The sequence below is a fragment of the Mustelus asterias genome, unplaced genomic scaffold (genome assembly GCF_964213995.1).
Source record: "Mustelus asterias unplaced genomic scaffold, sMusAst1.hap1.1 HAP1_SCAFFOLD_453, whole genome shotgun sequence".
Classification (NCBI taxonomy): Eukaryota; Metazoa; Chordata; class Chondrichthyes; order Carcharhiniformes; family Triakidae; genus Mustelus; species Mustelus asterias.
In genome coordinates this window covers 325,556-350,874 of record NW_027590405.1, presented here as the reverse complement: position 1 = coordinate 350,874, position 25,319 = coordinate 325,556, and the positions used below count along the sequence as shown (strand labels likewise).

At 57.6% G+C, this 25,319-nt stretch overlaps 1 protein-coding gene across 1 annotated transcript in view; it reads left to right on the top strand.

Annotated features, from left to right (window-relative positions):
* The window catches only part of ttc5 (tetratricopeptide repeat domain 5), a 31,366-nt gene extending 6,266 nt beyond the window's left edge, over positions 1-25,100 (top strand). The window contains exons 3-10 of the mRNA XM_078204798.1: positions 3,859-4,070; positions 5,216-5,363; positions 9,791-9,882; positions 10,109-10,165; positions 16,494-16,640; positions 17,109-17,323; positions 17,948-18,092; positions 22,340-25,100. Coding sequence (XP_078060924.1) covers positions 3,859-4,070; positions 5,216-5,363; positions 9,791-9,882; positions 10,109-10,165; positions 16,494-16,640; positions 17,109-17,323; positions 17,948-18,092; positions 22,340-22,459 — 1,136 coding nt within the window. The 3' untranslated portion in view covers positions 22,460-25,100. The remainder of the gene's footprint in view (positions 1-3,858; positions 4,071-5,215; positions 5,364-9,790; positions 9,883-10,108; positions 10,166-16,493; positions 16,641-17,108; positions 17,324-17,947; positions 18,093-22,339) is intronic.
* Positions 25,101-25,319: the final 219 nt, after the last annotated feature.

The window sequence follows — 25,319 nt, the reverse complement described above, 5'->3', positions numbered from 1 at the left end:
ACTGTCTAAATGCTTTTTAAAAGACAAAATTGTACCCGCCTCTACTACTACCTCTGGCAGCTTGTTCCAGACACTCACCACCCTCTGTGAGAAAAAATTGCCCCTCTGGACACTTTTGTATCTCTCCCCTCTCACTTTAAACCTATGCCCTCTAGTTTTAGACTTCCCTACCTTTGGGAAAAGATGTTGACTATCTAGCTGATCTGTGCCCCTCATTATTTTATAGACCTCTATAAGATCACCCCTCAGCCTCCTACGCTCCAGAGAAAAAAGTCCCAGTCTATCCAGCCTCTCATAACTCAATCCATTAACTCTCGGTAGTATCCGAGTAAATCTTTTCTGCACTCTTTCTAGTTTAATAATATCCTTTCTATAATAGGGTGACCAGAACTGTACACAGTATTCCAAGTGTGGCCTTACCAATGTCTTGTAAAAGTTCAACAAGACATCCCAACTCCTGTATTCAATGTTCTGACCGATGAAACCAAGCATGCCGAATGCCTTCTTCACCACTCTGTCCACCTGTGACTCCACTTTCAAGGAGCTATGAACCTGTACCCCGAGATCTCTTTGTTCTGTAACTCTCCCCAACGCCCTACCATTAACTGAGTAAGTCCTGCCCTGGTTCAATCGACCAAAATGCATCACCTCGCATTTGTCTAAATTAAACTCCATCTGCCATTCGTCAGCCCACTCGAAGAGGAATGTGTTTACCCTGAAACCTGGTTAACACACTTTTGAAAGCCTCTCACTTACCAGACGTCCCTTTGCCTTCCCACAGACTCCCCCAATTAACTTTTGAAAGCTCCTGCCTGATACCATCAAAATTGGCCCCAATTTAGAATTTTAACTTTTGGGCCAGACCTATCATTCTCCATAGCTATCTTCAAACCAATAGAATTATGGTCACTGGTCCCAAAGTGATCCCTCACTAACACTTCTGTCACCTGCCCTTCCTTATTTCCCAAGAGGAGGTCAAGTTTTGCCCCCTCTCTAGTCGGGTTATCCACAGACTGAATGAGAAATTCCTCCTGAACACTCAACAAATTTCTCTCCATCCAACCCTCTAACACCATGGCCGTCCCAGTCAATGTTGGGAAAGTTAAAATCTCCGACTACTACCATCCTATTTTTCTTGGAGTTATCTGTAATCTCCTTACATATTTGCTCCTCCATTTCCCACTGAATATTTGGGGGCCTACAGGACAACCCGATCAAAGTGATTTCCCCCTTCTTATGTCTCAGTTCTACCCATATAGACTCTCTATCACTGCCACACTCCCCCCCTCTCTCTCTCTCTCTCTATCATACAATATCTACAGGGCAGAAGGAGGCCATTCGGCCCATCAAGCCAACAACAACCCCACCCAGGCCCTATCCCTGTAACCCCACATTTTTACCCCACTAATCGCTCTAACCTACGCATCTCAGGACACCAAGGGGCAATTTAACCTGGCCAATCAACCTAACCTGTAACATCTTTGGACTGTGGGAGGAAACCGGAGCACCCGGAGGAAACCCACGCAGACACGGGGAGAATGTGCCGACTCCACACAGACAGTGAACCCAAGCCGGGAATCGAACCCGGGTCCCTTGGCGCTGTGAGGCAGCAGTGCGAACCACTGTGCCACCGTGCCGCCCACATTCTTTCTCTGTCTGTGTCTCTGTCTCTCTCCATCGCTAAGGAAATTTGGCATGTCAGCTACGACTCTCACCAACTTTTACAGATGCCCCATAGAAAGCATTCTTTCTGGTTGTATCACAGCTTGGTATGGGGCTCCTGCTCTGCCCAAGACCGCAAGGAACTACAAAAGGTCGTGAATGTAGCCCAATCCATCACGCAAACCAGCCTCCCATCCATTGACTCTGTCTACACTTCCCGCTGCCTCGGGGAAAAGCAGCCGGCATAATTAAGGACCCTCCCACGCACCCCGGACATTCTCTCTTCCATCATCTTCCTTCGGGAAAAAGATACAAAAGTCTGAGGTCACGTACCGACCGACTCAAGAACAGCTTCTTCCCTGCTGCTGTCAGACTTTTGAATTAAGTTGATCTTTCTGTTGTGGGCAAAGTATTGGAAAGGATTGTCAGAAATAGGATTTATAATCACCTGGAAAGGAATAATTTGATTAGGGATAGTCAGCACGGTTTTGTGAAGGGTAGGTCGTGCCTCACAAACCTTATTGAGTTCTTTGAGAAGGTGACCAAAGAGGTGGATGAGGGTAAAGCGGTTGATGTGGTGTATATGGATTTCAGCAAAGCGTTTGATAAGGGTTTGAGGGTGATTTAGTGGTTTGGATCAGGAATTGGCTAGCTGTAAGAAGACAGAGGGTGGTGGTTGATGGGAAATGTTCATCCTGGAGTTCAGTTACGAGTGGTGTACCGCAAGGATCTGTTTTGGGGCCACTGCTGTTTGTCATTTTTATAAATGACCTGGATGAGGGCGTAGAAGGATGGGTTAGTAAATTTGCGGATGACACTAAAGTCGGTGGAGTTGTGGACAGTGCGGAAGGTTGTTGCAGGTTACAGAGGGACATAGATAAGCTGCAGAGCTGGGCTGAGAGGTGGCAAATGGAGTTTAATGCGGAAAAGTGTGAGGTGATTCACTTTGGAAGGTGTAACAGGAATACAGAGTACTGGGCTACTGGTAAGATACTTGGTAGTGTGGATGAACAGAGGGATCTGGGTGTCCATGTGCATAGATCCCTGAAAGTTGGCACCCAGGTTGATAGTGTTGTTAAGAAGGCGTACGGTGTGTCAGCTTTTATTGGTAGAGGGATTGAGTTTCGGAGCCAGGAGGTCATGCTGCAACTGTACAAAACTCTGGTGCGGCCGCACTTGGAGTATTGCGTACAGTTCTGGTCGCCGCATTATAGGAAGGATGTGGAAGCGTTGGAAAGGGTGCAGAGGAGATTTACCAGGATGTTGCCTGGTTTGGTGGGAAGGTCTTATGAGGAACGGCTGAGGGACTTGAGGCTGTTTTCGTTGGAGAGAAGAAGGTTAAGAGGTGACTTAATAGAGGCATACAAGATGATCAGAGGATTAGATAGGGTGGACAGTGAGAGCCTTTTTCCTCGGATGGTGATGGCTAGCACGAGGGGACAGAGCTTTAAATTGAGGGGTGATCGATATAGGACAGATGTCAGAGGTAGGTTCTTTACTCAGAGAGTAGTGAGGGCGTGGAATGCCCTGCCTGCAGCAGTAGTGGACTCGTCAACATTAAGGGCATTTAAATGGTTATTGGATAAACATATGGATGATATTGGAATAGTGTAGATTAGAGGGGCTTTAGATTGGTTTCACTGGTCGGCACAACATCGAGGGCCGAAGGGCCTGTACTGCGCTGGAATGTTCTATGTTCTCTACACCCTAGCTGTGACTGTGACACTGCATTCTGCACTCTCTCCTTTCCTTCTCTATGAACGGTATGCTTTGTCGATCGCGCGCAAGAAACAATACTTTTCACTGTGTGTTAATGTGACAATAATAAATCATATCTCTCTCTCCCCGTCTCTCTCTTGCTCTGTCTCTCTCCCCGTCTCTCTCGCTCTCGCTCTGTCTCTCTCCCTCTCTCTCTCTCTCCCCGTCTCTCTCTTGCTCTCTCTCTCTCCCCCGTCTCTCTCGCCCCCTCTCCCCCGTCTCTCTCTCTCTCTCCCCGTCTCTCTCGCCCCCTCTCCCCGTCTCTCTCCCCATCTCTCCCCCTCTCCCCGTCTCTCTCGCCCCCTCCCCCCATCTCTCTCTCTCTCTCCCTGTCTCTCTCGCCCCCTCTCCCTCTCTCTCTCTCCCCGTCTCTCTCGCCCCCTCTCCCCGTCTCTCCCCCTCTCCCCGTCTCTCTCGCCCCCTCCCCCTCCTCCGCAGGCTCTGCCCACAACAAGGCCCAGCTGCTGATGATGAAGGGGAAAACGCTGAACGTGGTGTCGGACTATCGAGCGGAGGCGGAGGAGGCTCTGTCCCGGGCTGTGAAGCTGGACCCGGGGCTGGTGGAGGGCTGGAACCAGCTGGGGGAGGTGTACTGGAAGAAGGGAGACATCGCCTCGGCGAAGACCTGCTTCTCCGGAGCGCTGAACCACGTGAGGGGGGGCTGGGGGGGCCGGACAAGGAGGTCTGTGCAGACCCCGTCTGGAGAACGGCGTCTGGGTCTGACCAGTCCCCATCTGAAAGGCTGTATCCAGCCACCCCTCCTCCACTCCCCCAGTCACAGAGGTTTACAGAATGGAAACAGGCCCTTCGGCCCAACTTGTCCATGCCGCCCTTTTTTTTTTAACCCCTAAGCTAAACCCAATTGCCCGCGTTTGGCCCAAATCCCTCTGTAACGGTCGAAATGCTTTTTAAAAGACAAAATTGTACCCGCCTCTACTACTGCCTCTGGCAGCTCGTTCCAGACACTCACCACCCTCTGTGTGAACAAAATTGCCCCTCTGGACACTTTTGTATCTCTCCCCTCTCACCTTAAACCTATGCCCTCTAGTTTTAGACTCCCCTACCTTTGGGAAAAGATATTGACTATCTAGCTGATCTGTGCCCCTCATTATTTTATAGACCTCTATAAGATCACCCCTCAGCCTCCTACGCTCCAGAGAAAGAAGTCCCAGTCTATCCAGCCTCTCCTTATAACTCAATCCATCAAGTCCCGGTAGCATCCTAGTAAATCCTTTCTACACTCTTTCTAGTTTAATAATATCCATTCTATAATGGGTTATGGTGGCTGCTTAGAATCCCTACAGTACAGAAGGAGGCCATTCGGCCCATCAAGTCTGTACCAACCACAATCCCACCCAGGCCCTATCCCCATAACCCTCATTTATCCCGCTAATCTCCCTGACACTTAGGGACAATTTGCCATGGCCAATCCATCTACCTTGCACATCTTTGGACACTAAGGGGCAATTTAACATGACCAATCCCCCTAACTTACACATCTTTGGACACTAAGGGGCAACTTAACATGACCAATCCACCTAACTTGCACATCGTTGGACTGTGGGGGGAAACCGGAGCACCCGGAGGAAACCCACGCAGACATGGGGAGAACGTGCAGACTCCGCACAGACAGTGACCCAAAGCCGGGAATCGAACCCGGGTCCCTGGCGCTGTGAGTCAGCAGTGCTAACCCACTGTGCTACCGTGCCGTCCGCTATAGTTGTGTGTGTCTCCGGGTTAAATGTGACTCCTCCAGCCCTGTGCTCTCTCTGACTGCCGGCTTTCTCCCTCACAGTGTAAGAACAAAGTTTCACTCCGTAACCTCTCCATGGTACTGCGCCAGCTCCGAGCACAGGGGGATGACTTTGCACAGAATGTCTTTGCCAGTGTGGAGCAGGCCAAGCTGGCCGTACAGATGGATATCAAGGATGGCACGTCGTGGTGTAAGTTTCAACTGAGGGGGGATTGGTGGCGTGGATTAAGGGACTCGAGGAGAATGAGGCAGAAGGAGGGTGACAGCAGGGTGACCCTCCAACAGTGCGGCGCTCCCTCAGCACTGACCCTCCCACAGTGCGGCGCTCCCTCAGCAATGACCCTCCCGCAGTGCGGCACTCCCTCAGCACCAACCCTCCCACAGTGCAGCGCTCCCTCAGCACTGACCCTCCCACAGTGCGGCGCTCCCTCAGCACTGATCCTCCCACAGTGCGGCGCTCCCTCAGCACTGACCCTCCCACAGTGCGGCGCTCCCTCAGCACCGACCCTCCCACAGTGCGGCGCTCCCTCAGCACCGACCCTCCCACAGTGCGGCGCTCCCTCAGCACTGACCCTCCCACAGTGCGGCGCTCCCTCAGCACTGACCCTCTCACAGTGCGGCACTCCCTCAGCACTGACCCTCCCACAGTGCGGCGCTCCCTCAGCACTGACCCTCCCACAGTGCGGCGCTCCCTCAGCACTGACCCTCCCACAGTGCGGCGCTCCCTCAGCCCTGACCCTCCCACAGTGCGGCGCTCCCTCAGCACCGACCCTGCCACAGTGCGGCGCTCCCTCAGCACCGACCCTCCCACAGTGCGGCGCTCCCTCAGCACCGACCCTCCCACAGTGCGGCGCTCCCTCAGCACTGACCCTCCCACAGTGCGGCGCTCCCTGAGCAGTGACCCTCCAACAGTGCGGCGCTCCCTCAGCACTGACCCTCCCACAGTGCGGCGCTCCCTCAGCACTGACCCTCCCACAGTGCGGCGCTCCCTCAGCACTGACCCTCCCACAGTGCGGCGCTCCCTCAGCACTGACCCTCCCAGAGTGCGGCGCTCCCTCAGCACCGACCCTCCCACAGTGCGGCGCTCACTCAGCACCGACCCTCCCACAGTGCGGCGCTCCCTCAGCACTGACCCTCTCACAGTGCGGCGCTCCCTCAGCACTGACCCTCCCACAGTGCGGCGCTCCCTCAGCACTGACCCTCCAACAGTGCGGCGCTCCCTCAGCACTGACCCTCCAACAGTGCGGCGCTCCCTCAGCACTGACCCTCCCACAGTGCGGCGTTCCCTCAGCACTGACCCTCCCGCAGTGCGGCGTTCCCTCAGCACTGACCCTCCCACAGTGCGGCGCTCCCTCAGCACTGACCCTCCCACAGTGCGGCGCTCCCTCAGCACCGACCCTCCCACAGTGCGGCGCTCCCTCAGCACCGACCCTCCCACAGTGCGGCGCTCCCTCAGCACTGACCCTCCCACAGTGCGGCGCTCCCTGAGCAGTGACCCTCCAACAGTGCGGCGCTCCCTCAGCACTGACCCTCCCACAGTGCGGCGCTCCCTCAGCACTGACCCTCCCACAGTGCGGCGCTCCCTCAGCACTGACCCTCCCACAGTGCGGCGCTCCCTCAGCACTGACCCTCCCACAGTGCGGCACTCCCTCAGCACTGACCCTCCCACAGTGCGGCACTCCCTCAGCGCTGACCCTCCCACAGTGCGGCGCTCCCTCAGCACTGACCCTCCCACAGTGCGGCGCTCCCTCAGCACTGACCCTCCCACAGTGCGGCGCTCCCTCAGCACTGACCCTCCCACAGTGCGGCGCTCCCTCAGCACTGACCCTCCCACAGTGCGGCGCTCCCTCAGCACTGACCCTCCCACAGTGCGGCACTCCCTCAGCACTGACCCTCCCACAGTGCGGCGCTCCCTCAGCACTGACCCACCCACAGTGCGGCGCTCCCTCAGCACTGACCCTCCCACAGTGCGGCGTTCCCTCAGCACTGACCCTCCCACAGTGCGGCGCTCCCTCAGCACTGATCCTCCCACAGTGCGGCGCTCCCTCAGCACTGACCCTCCCACAGTGCGGCGCTCCCTCAGCACTGATCCTCCCACAGTGCGGCGCTCCCTCAGCACTGATCCTCCCACAGTGCGGCGCTCCCTCAGCACTGACCCTCCCACAGTGCGGTGCTCCCTCAGCACTGACCCTCCCACAGTGCAGCGCTCTCTCAGCACTGACCCTCCCACAGTGCGGTGCTCCCTCTGGTTGTTGCTGCTGGAGGAGGTTACAGAGATAGGGAGGGGGTGTAGGGGGCTGCAGGAGGTTACAGAGATAGGGAGGGGGTGTAGGGGGCTGGAGGAGGTTACAGAGATAGGGAGGGGTGTAGGGGGCTGGAGGAGGTTACAGAGATAGGGAGGGGTGTAGAAGGCTGGAGGAGGTTATAGAGATAGGGAGGGGGTGTCGGGGCTGGAGGAAGTTACGGAGATAGGGAGGGGGTGTCGGGGCTGGAGGAGGTTCCAGAGATAGGAAGGGGTGTAGGGGCTGGAGGATGTTACAGAGATAGGGAGGGGGTGTAGAGGCTGGAGGAGGTTACAGAGATAGGGAGGGGTGTAGGGGGCTGGAGGAGGTTACAGAGATAGGGAGGGGTGTAGAGGCTGGAGGTGGTTACAGAGATAGGGAGGGGGCTGGAGGAGGTTACAGAGATAGGGAGGGGGTGTAGGGGGCTGGAGGAGGTTCCAGAGATAGGGAGGGGGTGTAGGGGGCTGGAGGAGGTTACAGAGATAGGGAGGGGTGTAGGGGGCTGGAGGAGGTTACAGAGATAGGGAGGGGGTGTAGGGAGCTGGGGGAGGTTACAGAGATAGGGAGGGGTGTAGGGGGCTGGTGGAGGTTCCAGAGATAGGGAGGGGTGTAGGGGGCTGGAGGAGGTTACAGAGATCGGGAGGGGAGTCGGGTCTGGAGGAAGTTACAGAGATCGGGAGTGGTGTAGGGGGTGGAGGAGGTTACAGAGATAGGGAGGGGTGTAGAGGGCTGGAGGAGGTTACGGAGATAGGGACGGGTGTAGGGGCTGGAGGAGGTTACAGAGATAGGGAGGGGGTGTAGGGACTGGAGGAGGTTCCAGAGATAGGGAGGGGGTGTAGGGGCTGGAGGAGGTTACAGAGATAGGGAGGGGTGTCGGAGCTGGAGGAGGTTACAGAGATAGGGAGGGGTGTAGGGGGCTGGAGGAGGTTACAGAGATAGGGAGGGGTGTAGAAGGCTGGAGGAGGTTATAGAGATAGGGAGGGGGTGTCGGGGCTGGAGGAAGTTACGGAGATAGGGAGGGGGTGTCGGGGCTGGAGGAGGTTCCAGAGATAGGAAGGGGTGTAGGGGGCTGGAGGATGTTACAGAGATAGGGAGGGGGTGTAGGGGCTGGTGGAGGTTACAGAGATAGGGAGGGGGTGTAGGGGCTGGAGGAGGTTACAGAGATAGGGAGGGGTGTAGGGAGCTGGAGGAGGTTACAGAGATAGGGAGGGGGTGTAGGGGGCTGGAGGAGGTTACAGAGATAGGGAGGGGGTGTAGGGGGCTGGAGGAGGTTCCAGAGATAGGGAGGGGGTGTAGGGGGCTGGAGGAGGTTACAGAGATAGGGAGGGGTGTAGGGGGCTGGAGGAGGTTACAGAGATAGGGAGGGGTGTAGGGGGCTGGTGGAGGTTACAGAGATAGGGAGGGGTGTAGGGGGCTGGAGGAGGTTACAGAGATCGGGAGGGGAGTCGGGTCTGGAGGAAGTTACAGAGATAGGGAGGGGTGTAGGGGGTGGAGGAGGTTACAGAGATAGGGAGGGGTGTAGAGGGCTGGAGGAGGTTACGGAGATAGGGACGGGTGTAGGGGCTGGAGGAGGTTACGGAGATAGGGAGTGGGTGTAGGGACTGGAGGAGGTTCCAGAGATAGGGAGGGGGTGTAGAGGGCTGGAGGAGGTTACAGAGATAGGGAGGGGTGTCGGGGGCTGGAGGAGGTTACAGAGATAGGGAGGGGTGTAGGGGGCTGGAGGAGGTTACAGAGATAGGGAGGGGTGTAGAGGGCTGGAGGAGGTTACAGAGATAGGGAGGGGTGTCGGGTGTGGAGGAAGTTACAGAGATAGGGAGGGGTGTAGGGGGTGGAGGAGGTTACGGAGATAGGGACGGGTGTAGGGCCTGGAGGAGGTTCCAGAGATAGGGAGGGGTGTAGGGGGCTGGAGGAGGTTACAGAGGTCGGGAGGGTGTGTAGGGGGCTGGAGGAGGTTACAGAGATAGGGAGGGGGTGTAGGGGGCTGGGGGAGGTTACAGAGATAGGGAGGGGCGTAGGGGGCTGGAGGAGGTTACAGAGATAGGGAGGGGTTGTAGGGGCTGGAGGAGGTTACAGAGATAGGGAGGGGGTGTAGGGGCTGGAGGAGGTTACAGAGATAGGGAGGGGTTGTAGGGGCTGGAGGAAGTTACAGGGATAGGGAGGGGGTGTAGGGGCTGGAGGAGGTTACAGAGATAGGGAGGGGTTGTAGGGGCTGGAGGAAGTTACAGGGATAGGGAGGGGGTGTAGAAGAGGGATTGAGAAAGATTTCAGTATCTATGTCTTGCCTGCTGTCCTGTGATGTGTAGTAAGTTTCTCTCTCTCTCTCTCTCACACCCAGATATCCTTGGCAATGCCTACCTGTCTCTCTTCTTTGTCACGGGACAGGACCCTCGTATCTGTCAGCAGGCGCTGAGTGCGTACGCGCAGGCCGTGAGTATTCAGGAGGGCGGTGTGTGTTTATCTGGCTGGAGTTGATGGGGGAATTGTGGGAGGCGGAATCGGGATGTGATTGAGTTTGTTTTTCATTCTGTCATTCCTAACGATTTCTCTCTGTGTGTCTCCCTCTCTGTGTGTGTGTCTCACTCTCTCTCTGTGTCTCTCTCTGTGTGTCTCTCTCTCTCCCTCTCTCCCCTACCCCCCCCCCCACCCCCGTTAGGAGAAGGTGGATCCCGCTGCCCGCAGTAATCCTGACCTGCACCTCAACAGATCCACGGTGAGTCCTGTTCCCCTGCTGGGATCCGTCTCGACCTCTCCGATAATAACTGAGGCGTTTCTGTTGATAGAACGAGTTGGCAAAGGCAGGGAGGTGACCCTTCGGACTGTGGGAGGAAACCGGAGCACCCGGAGGAAACCCAGGCAGACACGGGGGAGAACTTGCAAACCCCTGCACAGACAGTGACCCGAGCCGGGGATCGAACCCTGGATTCGAGTTAGGGTCAATTTACTGCAGATTCATGTGTTGGCTGTCATAAGACCATAAAACATAGGAGCAGAATGAGGCCACTCGGCCCATCGAGTCTGCTCCGCCATTCAATCCTGGCTGATATTTTTCTCATCCCCATTCTCCTGCCTTTTCCCCATAACCCCTGATCCCCGTATTAATCAAGAACCTATCTATCTCAGTCTTAAAGACACTCAATGACCCGGCCTCCACAGCCTTCTGCGGCAAAGAGTTCCACACATTCACCACTCTCTGGCTGAAGAAATTCCTCATAGAACATTACAGCGCAGTACAGGCCCTTCGGCCCTCGATGTTGCGCCGACCAGTGAAACCAATCTAAAGCCCCTCTAATCTACACTATTCCAATATCATCCATATGTTTATCCAATGACCATTTGAATGCTCTTAATGTTGGCGAGTCCACTACTGCTGCAGGCAGGGCATTCCACGCCCTCACTACTCTCTGAGTGAAGAACCTACCTCTGACATCTGTCCTATATCTCTCACCCCTCAATTTAATGCTATGTCCCCTCGTGCTAGCCATCACCATCTGAGGAAAAAGGCTCTCACTATCCACCCTATCTAATCCTCTGATCACCTTGTATGCCTCTATTAAGTCACCTCTTAACCACCTTCTCTCTAACGAAAACAACCTCAAGTCCCTCAGCCTTTCCTCATACGATTTTCCCACCATACCAGGCAACATCCTGGTAAATCTCCTCTGCACCCTTTCCAACACTTCCACATCTTTCCTATAATGCGGCGACCAGAACTGTATGCAATACTCCCAAGTGCGGCCACACCAGAGTTTTGTACAGTTGCAGCATGACCTCCTGGCTCCGAAACTCAATCCCTCTACCAATAAAAGCTAACACACCGTACGCCTTCTTAACAACCCTATCAACCTGGGTGCCAACTTTCAGGGATCTATGCACATGGACACCCAAATCCCTCTGTTCATCCACACTACCAAGTATCTTACCATTAGCCCAGTACTCTGTAATCCTGTTACTCCTTCCAAAGTGAATCACCTCACACTTTTCCGCATTAAACTCCATTTGCCACCTCTCAGCCCAGTCCTCTAACTGATCACTAACCTCCTAGACCATAAGACATAGGAGTAGAATTAGGCCACTCGGCCCATCGAGTCTGCTCCGCCATTCAATCATGGCTGATATTTTTCTCATCCCCATTCTCCTGCCTTTTCCCCATAACCCCTGATCCCCTTATTAATCAAGAACCTATCTATCTCTGTCTTAAAGATACTCAATGACCCGGCCTCCACAGCCTTCTGCGGCCAAGAGTTCCACAGATTCACCACTCTCTGGCTGAAGAAATTCCTCCTCATCTCCGTTTTAAAGGATTGTCCCTTTAGCCTGAGGTTGTGCCCTCTGGTTCTAGTTTTTCCTACTGGTGGAAACATCCTCTCCACGTCCACTCTATCCAGGCCTCGCAGTATCCTGTAAGTTTCAATAAGATCCCTCCCTCATCCTTCTAAACTCCAACGAGTACAGACCCAGAGTCCTCAACTGTAAGGGCCTCAGAATCGAGCATGTTCCAGCCAAGCACTTCATGAACGAGAGGCTTCTATCCTCACGTTCGTAAGGGGACAACTGCTAAGCTGGAAGCTGTGCTGCCTCTGAGGGTGGCACAGTGGGTTAGCGCTGCTGCCTCACAGCGCCAGGGTCCCGGGTTCGATTCCCGGCTCGGGTCACTGTCTGTGTGGAGTCTGCACATTCTCCACTGTCTGCGTGGGTTTCCTCCGGGTGCTCCGGTTTCCTCCCATAGTCTGAAAGATGTGCCGGTTAGGTGGATTGGCCATGTTAAATTGTCCCCTTAGTGTCAGGGGGAATTAGCAGGGTAAATGTATGGGGTTATGGGAATAGGGCCTGGCTGGGATTGTGGTCGGTACAGGCTCGATGGGCCGAATGGCCTCCTTCTGCACTGTAGGGATTCTAGGAATTGATTTTTCCAGAACTCCCTTGACTCTGGAAGGGGGGATCTTATTGAAACTTACAGGATACTGCGAGGCCTGGATAGAGTGGATGTGGAGAGGATGTTTCCACCATGGGAAAAACTAGAACCAGAGGGCACAACTCAGGCTAAAGGGACGATCCTTTAAAACAGAGATGAGGAGGAATTTCTTCAGCCAGAGAGCGGTGAATCTGTGGAAGTCTTTGCCGCAGAAGGCTGTGGAGGCCGGGTCATTGAGTGTCTTTAAGACAGAGATAGATAGGTTCTTGATTCCAGCCGCAGCTGGAATACTGTGTGCAGTATTGGTCCCCTTATTTGCGGAAGGATATATTGGCCTTGGAGGGAGTGCAGAGAAGGTTCGCCAGGTTGATACCAGAGATGAGGGGTGTTGATTATGAGGAGAGATTGAGCAGATTAGGTTTGTACTCGTTGGAATTTAGAAGGCTGAGGGGGGATCTTATAGAGACCTGTAAGATAATGAAGGGGCTGGATAGGGTAGAAGTGGAGAGATTCTTTCCACTTAGAAAGGAAGCTAGAACTGGAGGGCACAGCCTCAAAATAAAGGGGGGTCAGTTTAGGACAGAGTTGAGGAGGAACTTCTTCTCTCAGAGGGTGGTGAATCTCTGGAATTCTCTGCCCACTGAAGTGGTGGAGGCTACCTCGTTGAATATGTTTAAATCACGGATAGATGGATTCCTGATTGGTAAGGGAATTAGGGGTTATGGGGATCAGACGGGTAAGTGGAACTGATCCACTTCAGATCAGCCATGACCTTATTGAATGGCGGGGCAGGCTCGAGGGGCTAGGTGGCCTACTCCTGCTCCTATTTCTTATGTTCTTATGATTAATAAGGGGATCGGGGGTGATGGGGAAAAGGCAGGAGAATGGGGATGAGAAAAATATCAGCCATGATTGAATGGCGGAGCAGACTCGATGGGCCGAGTGGCCTCATTCTGCTCCTATGTCTTGTGGTCTAGGAGGTCAGCGATCAGTTACAGGGCGGGGGAGATTAAATGACCAAACATGTCATGTCTATTTATTGTGCGATGGGGTGTTAAGTTCACCGCCCTCTGGGTGAAGAAATTTCTCATCTCAGTTCTAAAAGGTTTACCCCCTTATCCTCCAACTATGACCCCCCTAGTTCTGGACTCCCCCCACCACCGGGAACATTCTTTCCGAATCTACCCTGAGTAACCCTGACTCTTCCTCAGAGTTGAAATGAGGTAGAAACGTTTTGGGTTCCGTGCCATCGACATAAGGTGGGAGGTATCGTGAAGGAGGGGGTCAGAGATCGGTTAGAGAGCGGGGGGGAGATTAAATGACCAAACATGTCATGTCCATTTATTGTGGGATGGGGTGTTAAGTTTATTTATTAGTGTCACAAGTCGGCTTACATTTTGATTTGATTTATTATTGTCACATGTATTGGGATACAGTGAAAAGTATTGTTTCTTGTGCACTGTACAGACAAAGCATACCGTTCATAGAGAAGGAAAGGAGAGGGTGCAGAATGTAGTGTTACAGTCATAGCTCGGGTGCAGAGAAAGATCAACTTAATGCGAGGTCGGTCCATTCAAAAGTCTGACAGCAGCAGGGAAGAAGCTGTTCTTGAGTCGGTCGGTACGTGACCTCAGACTTTTGTATCTTTTTCCCGACGGAAGAAGGTGGAAGAGAGAATGTCTGGGGTGCGTGGGGTCCTTAATTATGCCGGCTGGTTTTCCCCCAGGCAGCGGGAAGTGTAGACAGAGTCAATGGATGGGAGGCTGGTTTGAGTGATGGATTGGGCTACATTCACAACCTTTTGTAGTTCCTTGCGGTCTTGGGCAGAGCAGGAGCCCCAGACCGAGCTGTGATACAACCAGAAAGAATGCTTTCTATGGCGCATCTGTAAAAGTTGGTGAGAGAGTGATGCCATGCTAAATTGCCCCTTTAGTGTCCCTTTATCAGGGTAAATGTGTGGGGTTATAGGAATAGTGCCTGGGTGGGATGGTGGTCGGGGCAGACTCAGTGGGCCGAATGGCCTCTTTCTGCACTGTAGGGATTCTAGGAATTGATTTTCCCAGAAATCCCTTGACTTGAAGATTGCTGGAGTTGCGGATAGTGATGAACATTGTCAGAGAATACAGCAGGATAGAGATAGGCTGGAACAGTGGGCAGAGAAATGGCAGATGGAATTTAATCCAGATAAATGCGAAGTGATGCATTTCGGTAGATCTAATATAAGGGGGAGCTATACAATAAATGGCAGAACCATCAGGAGTATAGACACACAGAGGGACCTGGGTGTACAAGTCCACAGATCCTTAAAGGTGGCAGCACAGGTGGAGAGGGTGGTGAAGAAGGCATATGGCATGCTTGCCTTTATTGGACGGGGCATAGAATATAAAAGTTGGCATATGATGTTGCGGCTGTATAGAACGATGGTTCGGCCGCATTTGGAGTACTGCGTCCAGTTCTGGTCGCCACACTACCAGAAGGACGTGGAGGCTTTGGAGAGAGTACAGAGAAGGTTTACCAGGATGTTGCCTGGTATGGAGGGTCTTAGCTATGAGGAGAGATTGGGTAAACTGGGGTTGTTCTCCCTGGAAAGACGGAGGATGAGGGGCGACCTAATAGAGTGTATAAAATTATGAAGGGCATAGATAGGGTGAACAGTGGGAAGCTTTTTCCCAGGTCGGAGGTGACGAACACAAGGGGTCACGGGCTCAAGGTGAGGGGGGCGAGATTCAACACAGATGTCAGGGGGACGTATTTTACACAGAGGGTGGTGGGGGCCTGGAATGCGCTGCCAAGCAAGGTGATTGAGGCGGACACGCTGGGATCGTTTAAGACTTATCTGGATAACCACATGAACAGACTGGGAATAGAGGGATACAAAGGAATGGTCTAGTTGGGCACATGAGCGGCACAGGCGTGGAGGGCCGAAGGGCCTGTTCCTGTGCTGTACTGTTCTTTGTTCTTTGACTCTGGAATAGTCCCAGCAGACTGCTACACTGCGAGATGTGATTAAGTCGTAAATTCATTTATTAGTGTCACAAGTAAGCTTACATTAACACTGCAATGAAGTTACTGTGAAAATCCCCTAGTCGCCACACTCCGGCGCCTGTTCGGGTACACTGAGGGAGAATTTGGCATGGCCCAATGCACCCTAACCAGCACGTCTCTCAGACTGTGGGGTGAGGGTCTGGCAAATGGAGTACAATGTTGGTAAATGTGAGGTCATCCATTTTGGTCGGAATAACAGCAAAATGGACTATTATTTAAATGGTAAAAAATTGCAGCATGCTGCTGTGCAGAGGGACCTGGGTGTCCTTGTGCAGGAATCTCAAGGAGTTGGTTTGCAGGTGCAGCAGGTAATGAAGGCAGCAAATGGAATTGTGTCCTTCATTGCGAGAGGGATGGAGTTTAAAAACAGCGAGGTTATGTTGCAGCTGTATAAGGTGCTGGTGAGGCCACACCTGGTGTACTGTGTACAGTTTTGGTCTCCTTACTTGAGAAAGGAGATACTGGCACTGGAGGGGGTGCAGAGGAGATTCACTAGGTTGATTCCGGAGTTGAGAGGGTTGGCTTATGAGGAGAGACTGAGTAGACTGGGGTTATACTCACTGGAATTCAGAAGAATGAGGGGAGATCTTATAGAAACATATAAGATTATGAAGGGAATAGATAAGATAGAAGCAGGGAAGTTGTTTCCACTGGCGGGTGAAACTAGAACTAGGGGGCATGGCCTCAAAATAAGGGGGAGCAGATTTAGGACTGAGTTGAGGAGGAACTTCTTCACACAAAGGGTTGTGAATCTGTGGAATTCCCGGCCCGGTTGAGGCTCCCTCATTGAATGTTTTTGAGGCAAGGATGGATAGATTTTTGAACAGTAAAGGAATTAAGGGTTATGGTGAGCGGGCGGGTAAGTGGAACTGAGTCCACAAAAAGATCAGCCATGATCTTATTGAATGGCGATCAGGCTCGAGGGGCCAGATGGCCCACTCCTGCTCCTAGTTCTTGTGTTCTTCGGAAACCCACGCAGATACGGGGAGAACGTGCACACGGTGGGGGGAGGGGGCGGGTTTGAGATGAATGCACTTTTTCTCGAGCGTTGCTCCAAATCTCCCTCTTCTCGCTCCGAAAGCTGTACAAGTACGGGGAGAGCTACAAGGAGGCCTTGCTGGGATTCACGAGAGCCGCAGCCCTCGACCCTGCCTTGTCGGAACCCCCGCTCCGGGAGCAACAACTCCTCAACTTCCTCAGTCGTCTCAACAGCCTGGTGCAGCAGAAGGTGAGAGGCCGAGGACCTCACTCGGTACAGTGTCCTCAGCTGGGATTGGCCAGTTCCTTCAGTGTGTGTGTGTGTCCTGTGCTGGGATTGGCCAGTTCCTTGTCAGTGTGTGTGTATGTCCTGGGTTGGGATTGGCCAGTTCCTTGCCAGTACGTGTGTGTGTCCTGTGCTGGGATTGGCCAGTTCCTTGCCAGTATGTGTGTGTGTCCTGTGCTGGGATTGGCCAGTTCCTTGCCAGTATGTGTGTGTGTCCTGTGCTGGGATTGGCTAGTTCCTTGTCAGCGTGTGTGTATTGAGCTGGGATTGGCCAGTTCCTTGTCAGTGTGTGTGTATTGAGCTGGGATTGGCCAGTTGCGTGCGTGCGTGTTTGGCGTGTTGAGCTGGGATTGGCCAGTTCCTTGCCAGTATGTGTGTATCCTGTGCTGGGATTGGTCACATTCCCTGACGTTTTATTGGTCCTCTCCTCAGGGCATGCTGAAGGCAAAAAAACTCAACACGCTGATGTCCAGCATCCAGAATAAAGAGCTGCGCCTGTACAAGGATCGGTGCTACGCCACCAGCAAAGGACAGCACACCTCCCTGAGCCTAAAAACACTGCGCTCCTTAAACCCCGGGCCAAACACGGGCACCGTGGTCCTTGGAAAGGTGGTCTTCAGTCTGACGGACGAGGAAAAGGTCCCGTTGTAGGTACCCAAGTGGAGGGAGGTATCTGGCTCGGGGGCGATTGTGGTTTCTGTGTTTCCCCTGAGAAGGAGACAGTGTTTCTCTGGTTCACGCGTCACACTGTTGTCCATGTTTCTGGTCAGAAGACCATGGCGTTATCCAGGTTTCAGGTCAGAAGTCCAATCGCTCTCAAAATACAACCATGTTTTACCTTCCAGAATCTTCTGCCTGGAATCTCTGTCTTCTTTGGGTACCTTCTTCTATTCAGATGAGGGTTTGAGCTAAAAGCTATTCGCTGTGTCAGAGAGAGAGCGGTTGCTGCGTCTCTCTGGAGCTGAGAGCTCTCTTATACCCCTGGTGACAGATCAACATCTCCACAATGGGATTGGTTCTCAGGTTACCAAAACATCAAACTTAAATCTGATAGGCTGCTGGTTTTTTAATGCCTAGTTTAAACTGGTTAAAATTCAGAAACAGACTGTTGTCTTGGCAACGCGACTACCTGGTCTCTCAATACAAATATTTCACTCTGTGTACTCAATATGCACCGGCACTTTTTTAAAAAAAAACGTTTAAACAGACAGTTTGACAGACACCAGCTCAGCAACAATGTTGACTGACTGATCACCTCTCGTGCCCCTCAGTACCTTTGGCCTGGTCGATGTGGAGGGGTGCTGCCTGGCGGTGATGGTGTATAACATCGCGGAGAGCTGGGGAGTGCTGATCGGAGACACGGTCGCGATTCCAGAACCACACCACAAGCAGCATAACATCGAGCACTGTGGCAAGGTGAGGGTTACCGCACTGCCGTCATTGTGTGTACCTGTCCCCTCGATCCCGAGTGTCCCTCACTCAGCGTCTCCTCAACATAGCGTCATTGGCTCGCTCCTCCTCGATCCCTTGCTCGCTGCGCCCTCGATCCCTCGCTCGCTCCCCACTCGATCCCTCGCTCGCTCCCCCCTCAAACCCTCGCCCGCTCCTCCCTCGCTCGCTCCGCCCTCGATCCCTCGCTCACTCCCCCCTCGATCCCTCGCTCGCTCGCTCTGCCCTCGGTCCCTCGCTCGCTCCGGCCTCGATCCCTCGCTCGCTCCCCCTCGGTCCCTCGCTCGCTCCGCCCTCGACCCCTCGCTCGCTCCCCCTCGGTCCCTCGCTCGCTCCCCCCTCGACCCCTCGCCCGCTCCCCCCTCGGTCCCTTGCCCGCTCCCCCCTCGGTCCCTCGCTCGCTCCCCCCTCGGTCCCTCGCTCGCTCCCCCCTCGGTCCCTCGCTCGCTCCCCCCTCGGTCCCTCGCCCGCTCCCCCCTTGATCCCTCGCCCGCTCCCCCCTCGATTCCTCGCCCGCTCCCCCCTCGATCCCTCGCCCGCTCCCCCCTCGGTCCCTCGCCCGCTCCCCCCTCGACCCCTCGCTCGCTCCGCCCTCGACCCCTCGCCCGCTCCCCCCTCGGTCCCTCGCTCGCTCCCCCCTCGACCCCTCGCTCGCTCCCCCCTCGGTCCCTCGCTCGCTCCCCTCTCGGTCCCTCGCTCGCTCCCCCCTCGGCCCCTCGCTCGCTCCCCCCTCGGCGCCTCGCCCGCTCCCCCCTCGGCCCCTCGCCCGCTCCCCCCTCGGCCCCTCGCCCGCTCCCCCCTCGCCCGCTCCCCCCTCGGTCCCCCGCTCGCTCCCCCCTCGGTCCCTCGCTCGCTCCCCCCTCGGTCCCTCGCTCGCTCCCCCCTCGGTCCCCCGCTCGCTCCCCCCTCGGTCCCCCGCCCGCTCCCCCCTCGGTCCCTCGCTCGCTCCCCCCTCGGTCCCCCGCCCGCTCCCCCCTCGGCCCCTCGCCGGCTCCCCCCTCGGTCCCTCGCCCGCTCCCCCCTCGGTCTCCCCGCCGGCACCCCCCTCGGCCCCTCGCCCGCTCCCCCCTCGGTCCCCCCGCCGGCACCCCCCTCGCCCGCTCCCCCCTCGGCCCCTCGCCTGCTCCCCCCTCGGCCCCTCGCACGCTCCCCCCTCGGTCCCTCGCCCGCTCCGCCCTCGGTCCCCCCGCCGGCACCCCCCTCGGTCCCCCGCCGGCTCCCCCCTCGGTCCCTCGCCCGCTCCACCCTCGGTCCCTCGCCCGCTCCCCCCTCGGTCCCTCGCCCGCTCCGCCCTCGGTCCCTCGCCCGCTCCGCCCTCGGTCCCTCGCCCGCTCCGCCCTCGGTCCCTCGCGCGTCCGCCCTCGGTCCCTCGCCCGCTCCGCCCTCGGTCCCTCGCCCGCTCCGCCCTCGGTCCCTCGCCCGCTCCGCCCTCGGTCCCTCGCCCGCTCCGCCCTCGGTCCCTCGCCCGCTCCGCCCTCGGTCCCTCGCCCGCTCCGCCCTCGGTCCCTCGCCCGCTCCGCCCTCGGTCCCTCGCCCGCTCCGCCCTCGGTCCCTCGCCCGCTCCGCCCTCGGTCCCTCGCCCGCTCCGCCCTCGGTCCCTCGCCCGCTCCGCCCTCGGTCCCTCGCCCGCTCCGCCCTCGGTCCCTCGCCCGCTCCGCCCTCGGTCCCTCGCCCGCTCCGCCCTCGGTCCCTCGCCCGCTCCGCCCTCGGTCCCTCGCCCGCTCCGCCCTCGGTCCCTCGCCCGCTCCGCCCTCGGTCCCTCGCCCGCTCCGCCCTCGACCCCTCGCCCGCTCCCCCCTCGGTCCCTCGCCCGCTCCCCCCTCGCCCGCTCCCCCCTCGGTCCCTCGCCCGCTCCCCCCTCGGTCCCTCGCCCGCTCCCCCCTCGGTCCCTCGCCCGCTCCCCCCTCGGCCCCTCGCCCGCTCCCCCCTCGGCCCCTCGCCCGCTCCCCCCTCGCCCGCTCCCCCCTCGGTCCCCCGCTCGCTCCCCCCTCGGTCCCCCGCTCGCTCCCCCCTCGGTCCCCCGCTCGCTCCCCCCTCGGTCCCCCGCCCGCTCCCCCCTCGGTCCCTCGCCCGCTCCCCCCTCGGTCCCCCGCCCGCTCCCCCCTCGCCCGCTCCCCCCTCGCCCGCTCCCCCCTCGGTCCCCCGCTCGCTCCCCCCTCGGTCCCCCGCTCGCTCCCCCCTCGGTCCCCCGCTCGCTCCCCCCTCGGTCCCCCGCTCGCTCCCCCCTCGGTCCCCCGCTCGCTCCCCCCTCGGTCCCCCGCTCGCTCCCCCCTCGGTCCCCCGCCCGCTCCCCCCTCGGTCCCTCGCCCGCTCCCCCCTCGGTCCCCCGCCCGCTCCCCCCTCGGCCCCTCGCCCGCTCCCCCCTCGCCCGCTCCCCCCTCGGTCCCCCGCTCGCTCCCCCCTCGGTCCCCCGCTCGCTCCCCCCTCGGTCCCCCGCTCGCTCCCCCCTCGGTCCCCCGCCCGCTCCCCCCTCGGTCCCTCGCCCGCTCCCCCCTCGGTCCCCCGCCCGCTCCCCCCTCGGCCCCTCGCCGGCACCCCCCTCGGCCCCTCGCCCGCTCCCCCCTCGGTCCCCCCGCCGGCACCCCCCTCGCCCGCTCCCCCCTCGGCCCCTCGCCCGCTCCCCCCTCGGCCCCTCGCCCGCTCCCCCCTCGGCCCCTCGCCCGCTCCCCCCTCGGTCCCCCCGCCGGCACCCCCCTCGGTCCCCCGCCGGCACCTCCCTCGGTCCCCCGCCGGCTCCCCCCTCGGTCCCCCGCCCGCTCCCCCCTCGGTCCCCCGCCCGCTCCCCCCTCGGTCCCTCGCCCGCTCCCCCCTCGGTCCCTCGCCCGCTCCGCCCTCGGTCCCTCGCCCGCTCCGCCCTCGGTCCCTCGCCCGCTCCGCCCTCGGTCCCTCGCCCGCTCCGCCCTCGGTCCCTCGCCCGCTCCGCCCTCGGTCCCTCGCCCGCTCCGCCCTCGGTCCCTCGCCCGCCCTCGGTCCCTTGCCCGCTCCGCCCTCGGGCCCTCGCCCGCTCCGCCCTCGGTCCCTCGCCCGCTCCGCCCTCGGTCCCTCGCCCGCTCCGCCCTCGGTCCCTCGCTCGCTCAGCCCTCGGTCCCTCGCTCGCTCCGCCCTCGGTCCCTCGCTCGCTCCGCCCTCGGTCCCTCGCTCGCTCCGCCCTCGGTCCCTCGCTCGCTCCGCCCTCGGTCCCTCGCTCGCTCCGCCCTCGGTCCCTCGCTCGCTCCGCCCTCGGTCCCTCGCTCGCTCCGCCCTCGGTCCCTCGCTCGCTCCGCCCTCGGTCCCTCGCTCGCTCCGCCCTCGGTCCCTCGCTCGCTCCGCCCTCGGTCCCTCGCTCGCTCCGCCCTCGGTCCCTCGCTCGCTCCGCCCTCGGTCCCTCGCTCGCTCCGCCCTCGGTCCCTCGCTCGCTCCGCCCTCGGTCCCTCGCCCGCTCCGCCCTCGGTCCCTCGCCCGCTCCGCCCTCGGTCCCCCGCCGGCTCCGCCCTCGGTCCCCCGCCGGCTCCCCCCTCGGTCCCCCGCCGGCTCCCCCCTCGGTCCCCCGCCGGCTCCCCCCTCGGTCCCCCGCCGGCTCCCCCCTCGGTCCCCCGCCGGCTCCCCCCTCGGTCCCCCGCCGGCTCCCCCCTCGCTCCCCCGCCGGCTCCCCCCCGCTCCCCCCTCGCTCCCCCGCCGGCTCCCCCCTCGCTCCCCCGCCGGCTCCCCCCTCGCTCCCCCGCCGGCTCCCCCCTCGCTCCCCCGCCGGCTCCCCCCTCGCTCCCCCGCCGGCTCCCCCCTCGCTCCCCCGCCGGCTCCCCCCTCGCTCCCCCGCCGGCTCCCCCCTCGCTCCCCCGCCGGCTCCCCCCTCGCTCCCCCGCCGGCTCCCCCCTCGCTCCCCCGCCGGCTCCCCCCTCGCTCCCCCGCCGGCTCCCCCCTCGCTCCCCCGCCGGCTCCCCCCTCGCTCCCCCGCCGGCTCCCCCCTCGCTCCCCCGCCGGCTCCCCCCTCGCTCCCCCGCCGGCTCCCCCCTCGCTCCCCCGCCGGCTCCCCCCTCGCTCCCCCGCCGGCTCCCCCCTCGCTCCCCCGCCGGCTCCCCCCTCGGTCCCCCGCCGGCTCCCCCCTCGCTCCCCCGCCGGCTCCCCCCTCGCTCCCTCGCCGGCTCCCCCCTCGCTCACTCGCCAGCTCCTCCCCCCCCCTCACTTGCCCGCCCTGCTCTGTGTGACTCTAACTCCCCACTCTGCTGCTTCCTCCGCAGTGCTTCCTGTTCTGCAGTATCCGGGTGGAGAGTCCGCTGTTCCTGGTCGTGAATGGGAAGAAGCAGACCCTGAACAGCCAGGCAGCCGCCGTGGTGGCCTACAAACCACAGACTGAGTAGCGGGAACGCCGGACTCCCTCCCCGGGCATCGGCGCACTGTCCTGACTCTCGGAAACCGCGTGGATCTTGGAGAACGGTCCGGTTCTGGGGCCTTGGAGCCGCGTCCCGATGGCCCGGTTCAGCTGAACTCTTGTGACGGAGGCTCGGGGGGGCGGGTTTCAAACCTTGGGGGGAGGGGGAGGTTTCTGGAGCACGTTTATCCCTGTGTCAGGGACAATATCCAATCAGCGCAGGGGTGCCGAGAGGCAAGGCTGCTCCGAGCATCCTGCAGATCTGGCCATATCCTCCCCTCCCCTGCTACCTCCTGCAGATATGGCCCTACTCCCCACCCACTCTCCCCTGCAAATATGGCCATATCCCCCAGGTACTCCCTGCAGATATGACCCTATACCGTAGATATCCTGCAGACCTGGCCATATCCCCAGATATACACTGCAGATATGACCATATTCCCCCCCAGGTACCTCCTGCAGATATAGTCATATTCCCCCAGGTATCCCCCAGATATGACCCTATACCGCAGATATCCTGTATAGATGGCCATCTCCCTAGATATCTACTGCAGATATGACCATCTCCCCCAGGTACCTCTTGCAGATATGGCCATATCCTTCCCAGGGGCATGCCGCAGGTATAGCTATATCCCCCAGCTATCTCCTTTGGCTTTGGCCATATCCCTCCCCAGGTACCTCTGCAGATATGACCCTATCCTGCAGGTACCTCCTGCAGCTATGACCATTTCCCCTAGGTATCTCCTGCAGATATGACCATATCCCCAGATATCTCCCGCAGATAGCCATATCCTCCAAGACCTCCCCCTGAAAATATTGAGTCATAGAGGTTTACAGCATGGACACAGGCCCTTCGGCCCAACTTGTCCATGCCGCCTCTTTTTTTAAAAACCCATAAGCTAGTCCCAATTGCCCGTGTTTGGCCCATATCCCTCTATACCCATCGTACCCATGGAACTGTCTAAATTGTACCCGCCTCTACTACTACCTCTGACAGCTCGTTCCAGACACTCACCGCCCTCTGTGTGAAACAATTGCCCCTCTGGACACTTTTGTATCTCTCACCTTAAACCTATGCCCTCTGTTTTAGACTCCCCTACCTTTGGGAAAAGATATTGACTATCTAGCTGATCTGTACCCCTCATTATTTTATAGACCTCTATAAGATCACCCCTCAGCCTCCTACGCTCCAGAGAAAAAAAGTCACAGTCTATCCAGCCTCTCCTTATAACTCAATCCATCAAGTCCTGGTAGCATCCTAGTAAATCTCTTCTGCACTCTTTCGAGTTTAATAATATCCTTTCTATAATAGGGTGACCAGAACTGCGCACAGTATTCCAAGTGTGGCCTTACCAATGTCTTGTACAACTTCAACAAGACGTCCCAACTCCTGTATTCAATGTTCTGACCGATGAAACCAAGCATGCCGAATGCCTTCTTCACCACTCTGTCCACCTGTGACTCCACTTTCAAGGAGCTATGAACCTGTACCCCTAGATCTCTTTGTTCTGTAACTCTCCCCAATGCCCTACCATTAACTGAGTAAGTCCTGCCCTGGTTCAATCGACCAAAATGCATCACCTCGCATTTGTCTAAATTAAACTCCATCTGCCATTCGTCAGCCCACTGGCCCAGATGAACGTATCATCCAGGGGGCCCCCCTGCAGATCATTTGGACATGTTTCAGACATTCCCTGTGTATCATTTTGTGCCAATGCCCATGTCAGTTTAAGTGCAGACCAGGTCCTCCAGGGACCCCCCTGTAGTTATGGCCATATCCCGTATGGCTCTGCACTGCAGTGAAGGCTGGTTTTACACCCTCTCATTGCAGTGGTTCAACACAGTGTTCTCGTCTTCTTTGATATTTGATTTATTATCGTCACATGTATTGGGATACAGTGAAAAGTATTGTTTCTTGCACACTGTACAGACAAAGCATACCGTTCATAGAGAAGGAAAGGAGAGGGTGCAGAATGTAGTGTTACAGTCACAGCTAGGGTGTAGAGAAAGATCAACTTAATGCGAGGTCGGTCCATTCAAAAGTCTGACAGCAGCAGCAGGGAAGAAGCTGTTCTTGAGTCGGTCGGTACGTGACCTCAGACTTTGTATCTTTTTCCCGATGGAAGAAGGCGGAAGAGAGAATGTCCGGGGTGCGTGGGGGGTCCTTAATTATGCTGGCTGCTTTTCCCCGAGGCAGCGGGAAGTGTAGACAGAGTCAATGGATGGGAGGCTGGTTTGCGTGATGGATTGGGCTACATTCACGACCTTTTGTAGTTCCTTGTGGTCTTGGGCAGAGCAGGAGCCCCATACCAAGCTGTGATACAACCAGAAAGAATGCTTTCTATGGAGCATCTGTAAAAGTTGGTGAGAGTCGTAGCTGACATGCCAAATTTCCTTAGTCTTCTGAGAAAGTAGAGGCGTTGGTGGGGCTTTCTTAACTATAGTGTCGGCGTGGGGGGGACCAGGACAGGTTGTTGGTGATCTGGACACCTACAATCGAGTGTATATATTTTCCAGTTCTTTTGTTTTTATATTTCCTGTACATTTTCTTCCTGTAACTTATTGATTGCACAGTTTGTTTAGTTACCCGCTAACTGGGCTGTTTTTTTAAAAATAAAAATTACACAGAGCTGTGTTTGTAGAAGAAGTGTTTTAAGAGTAATTAAAGACCAGAGACACTGCCCCATTCTCCCGTCTGACTGAGTCACTCACTGTGTTTGCCAAGTCCTGTGTGGATACTGGAACCAGGCTTGTTCCCTGTCCCTCAGGGGGGGCACGGCCAGTAGTTACTGCCCATCTCAAACCCTCGAATCGAGTAGCTGGCCGGGCCATTTGAGATTTAAAGTTTC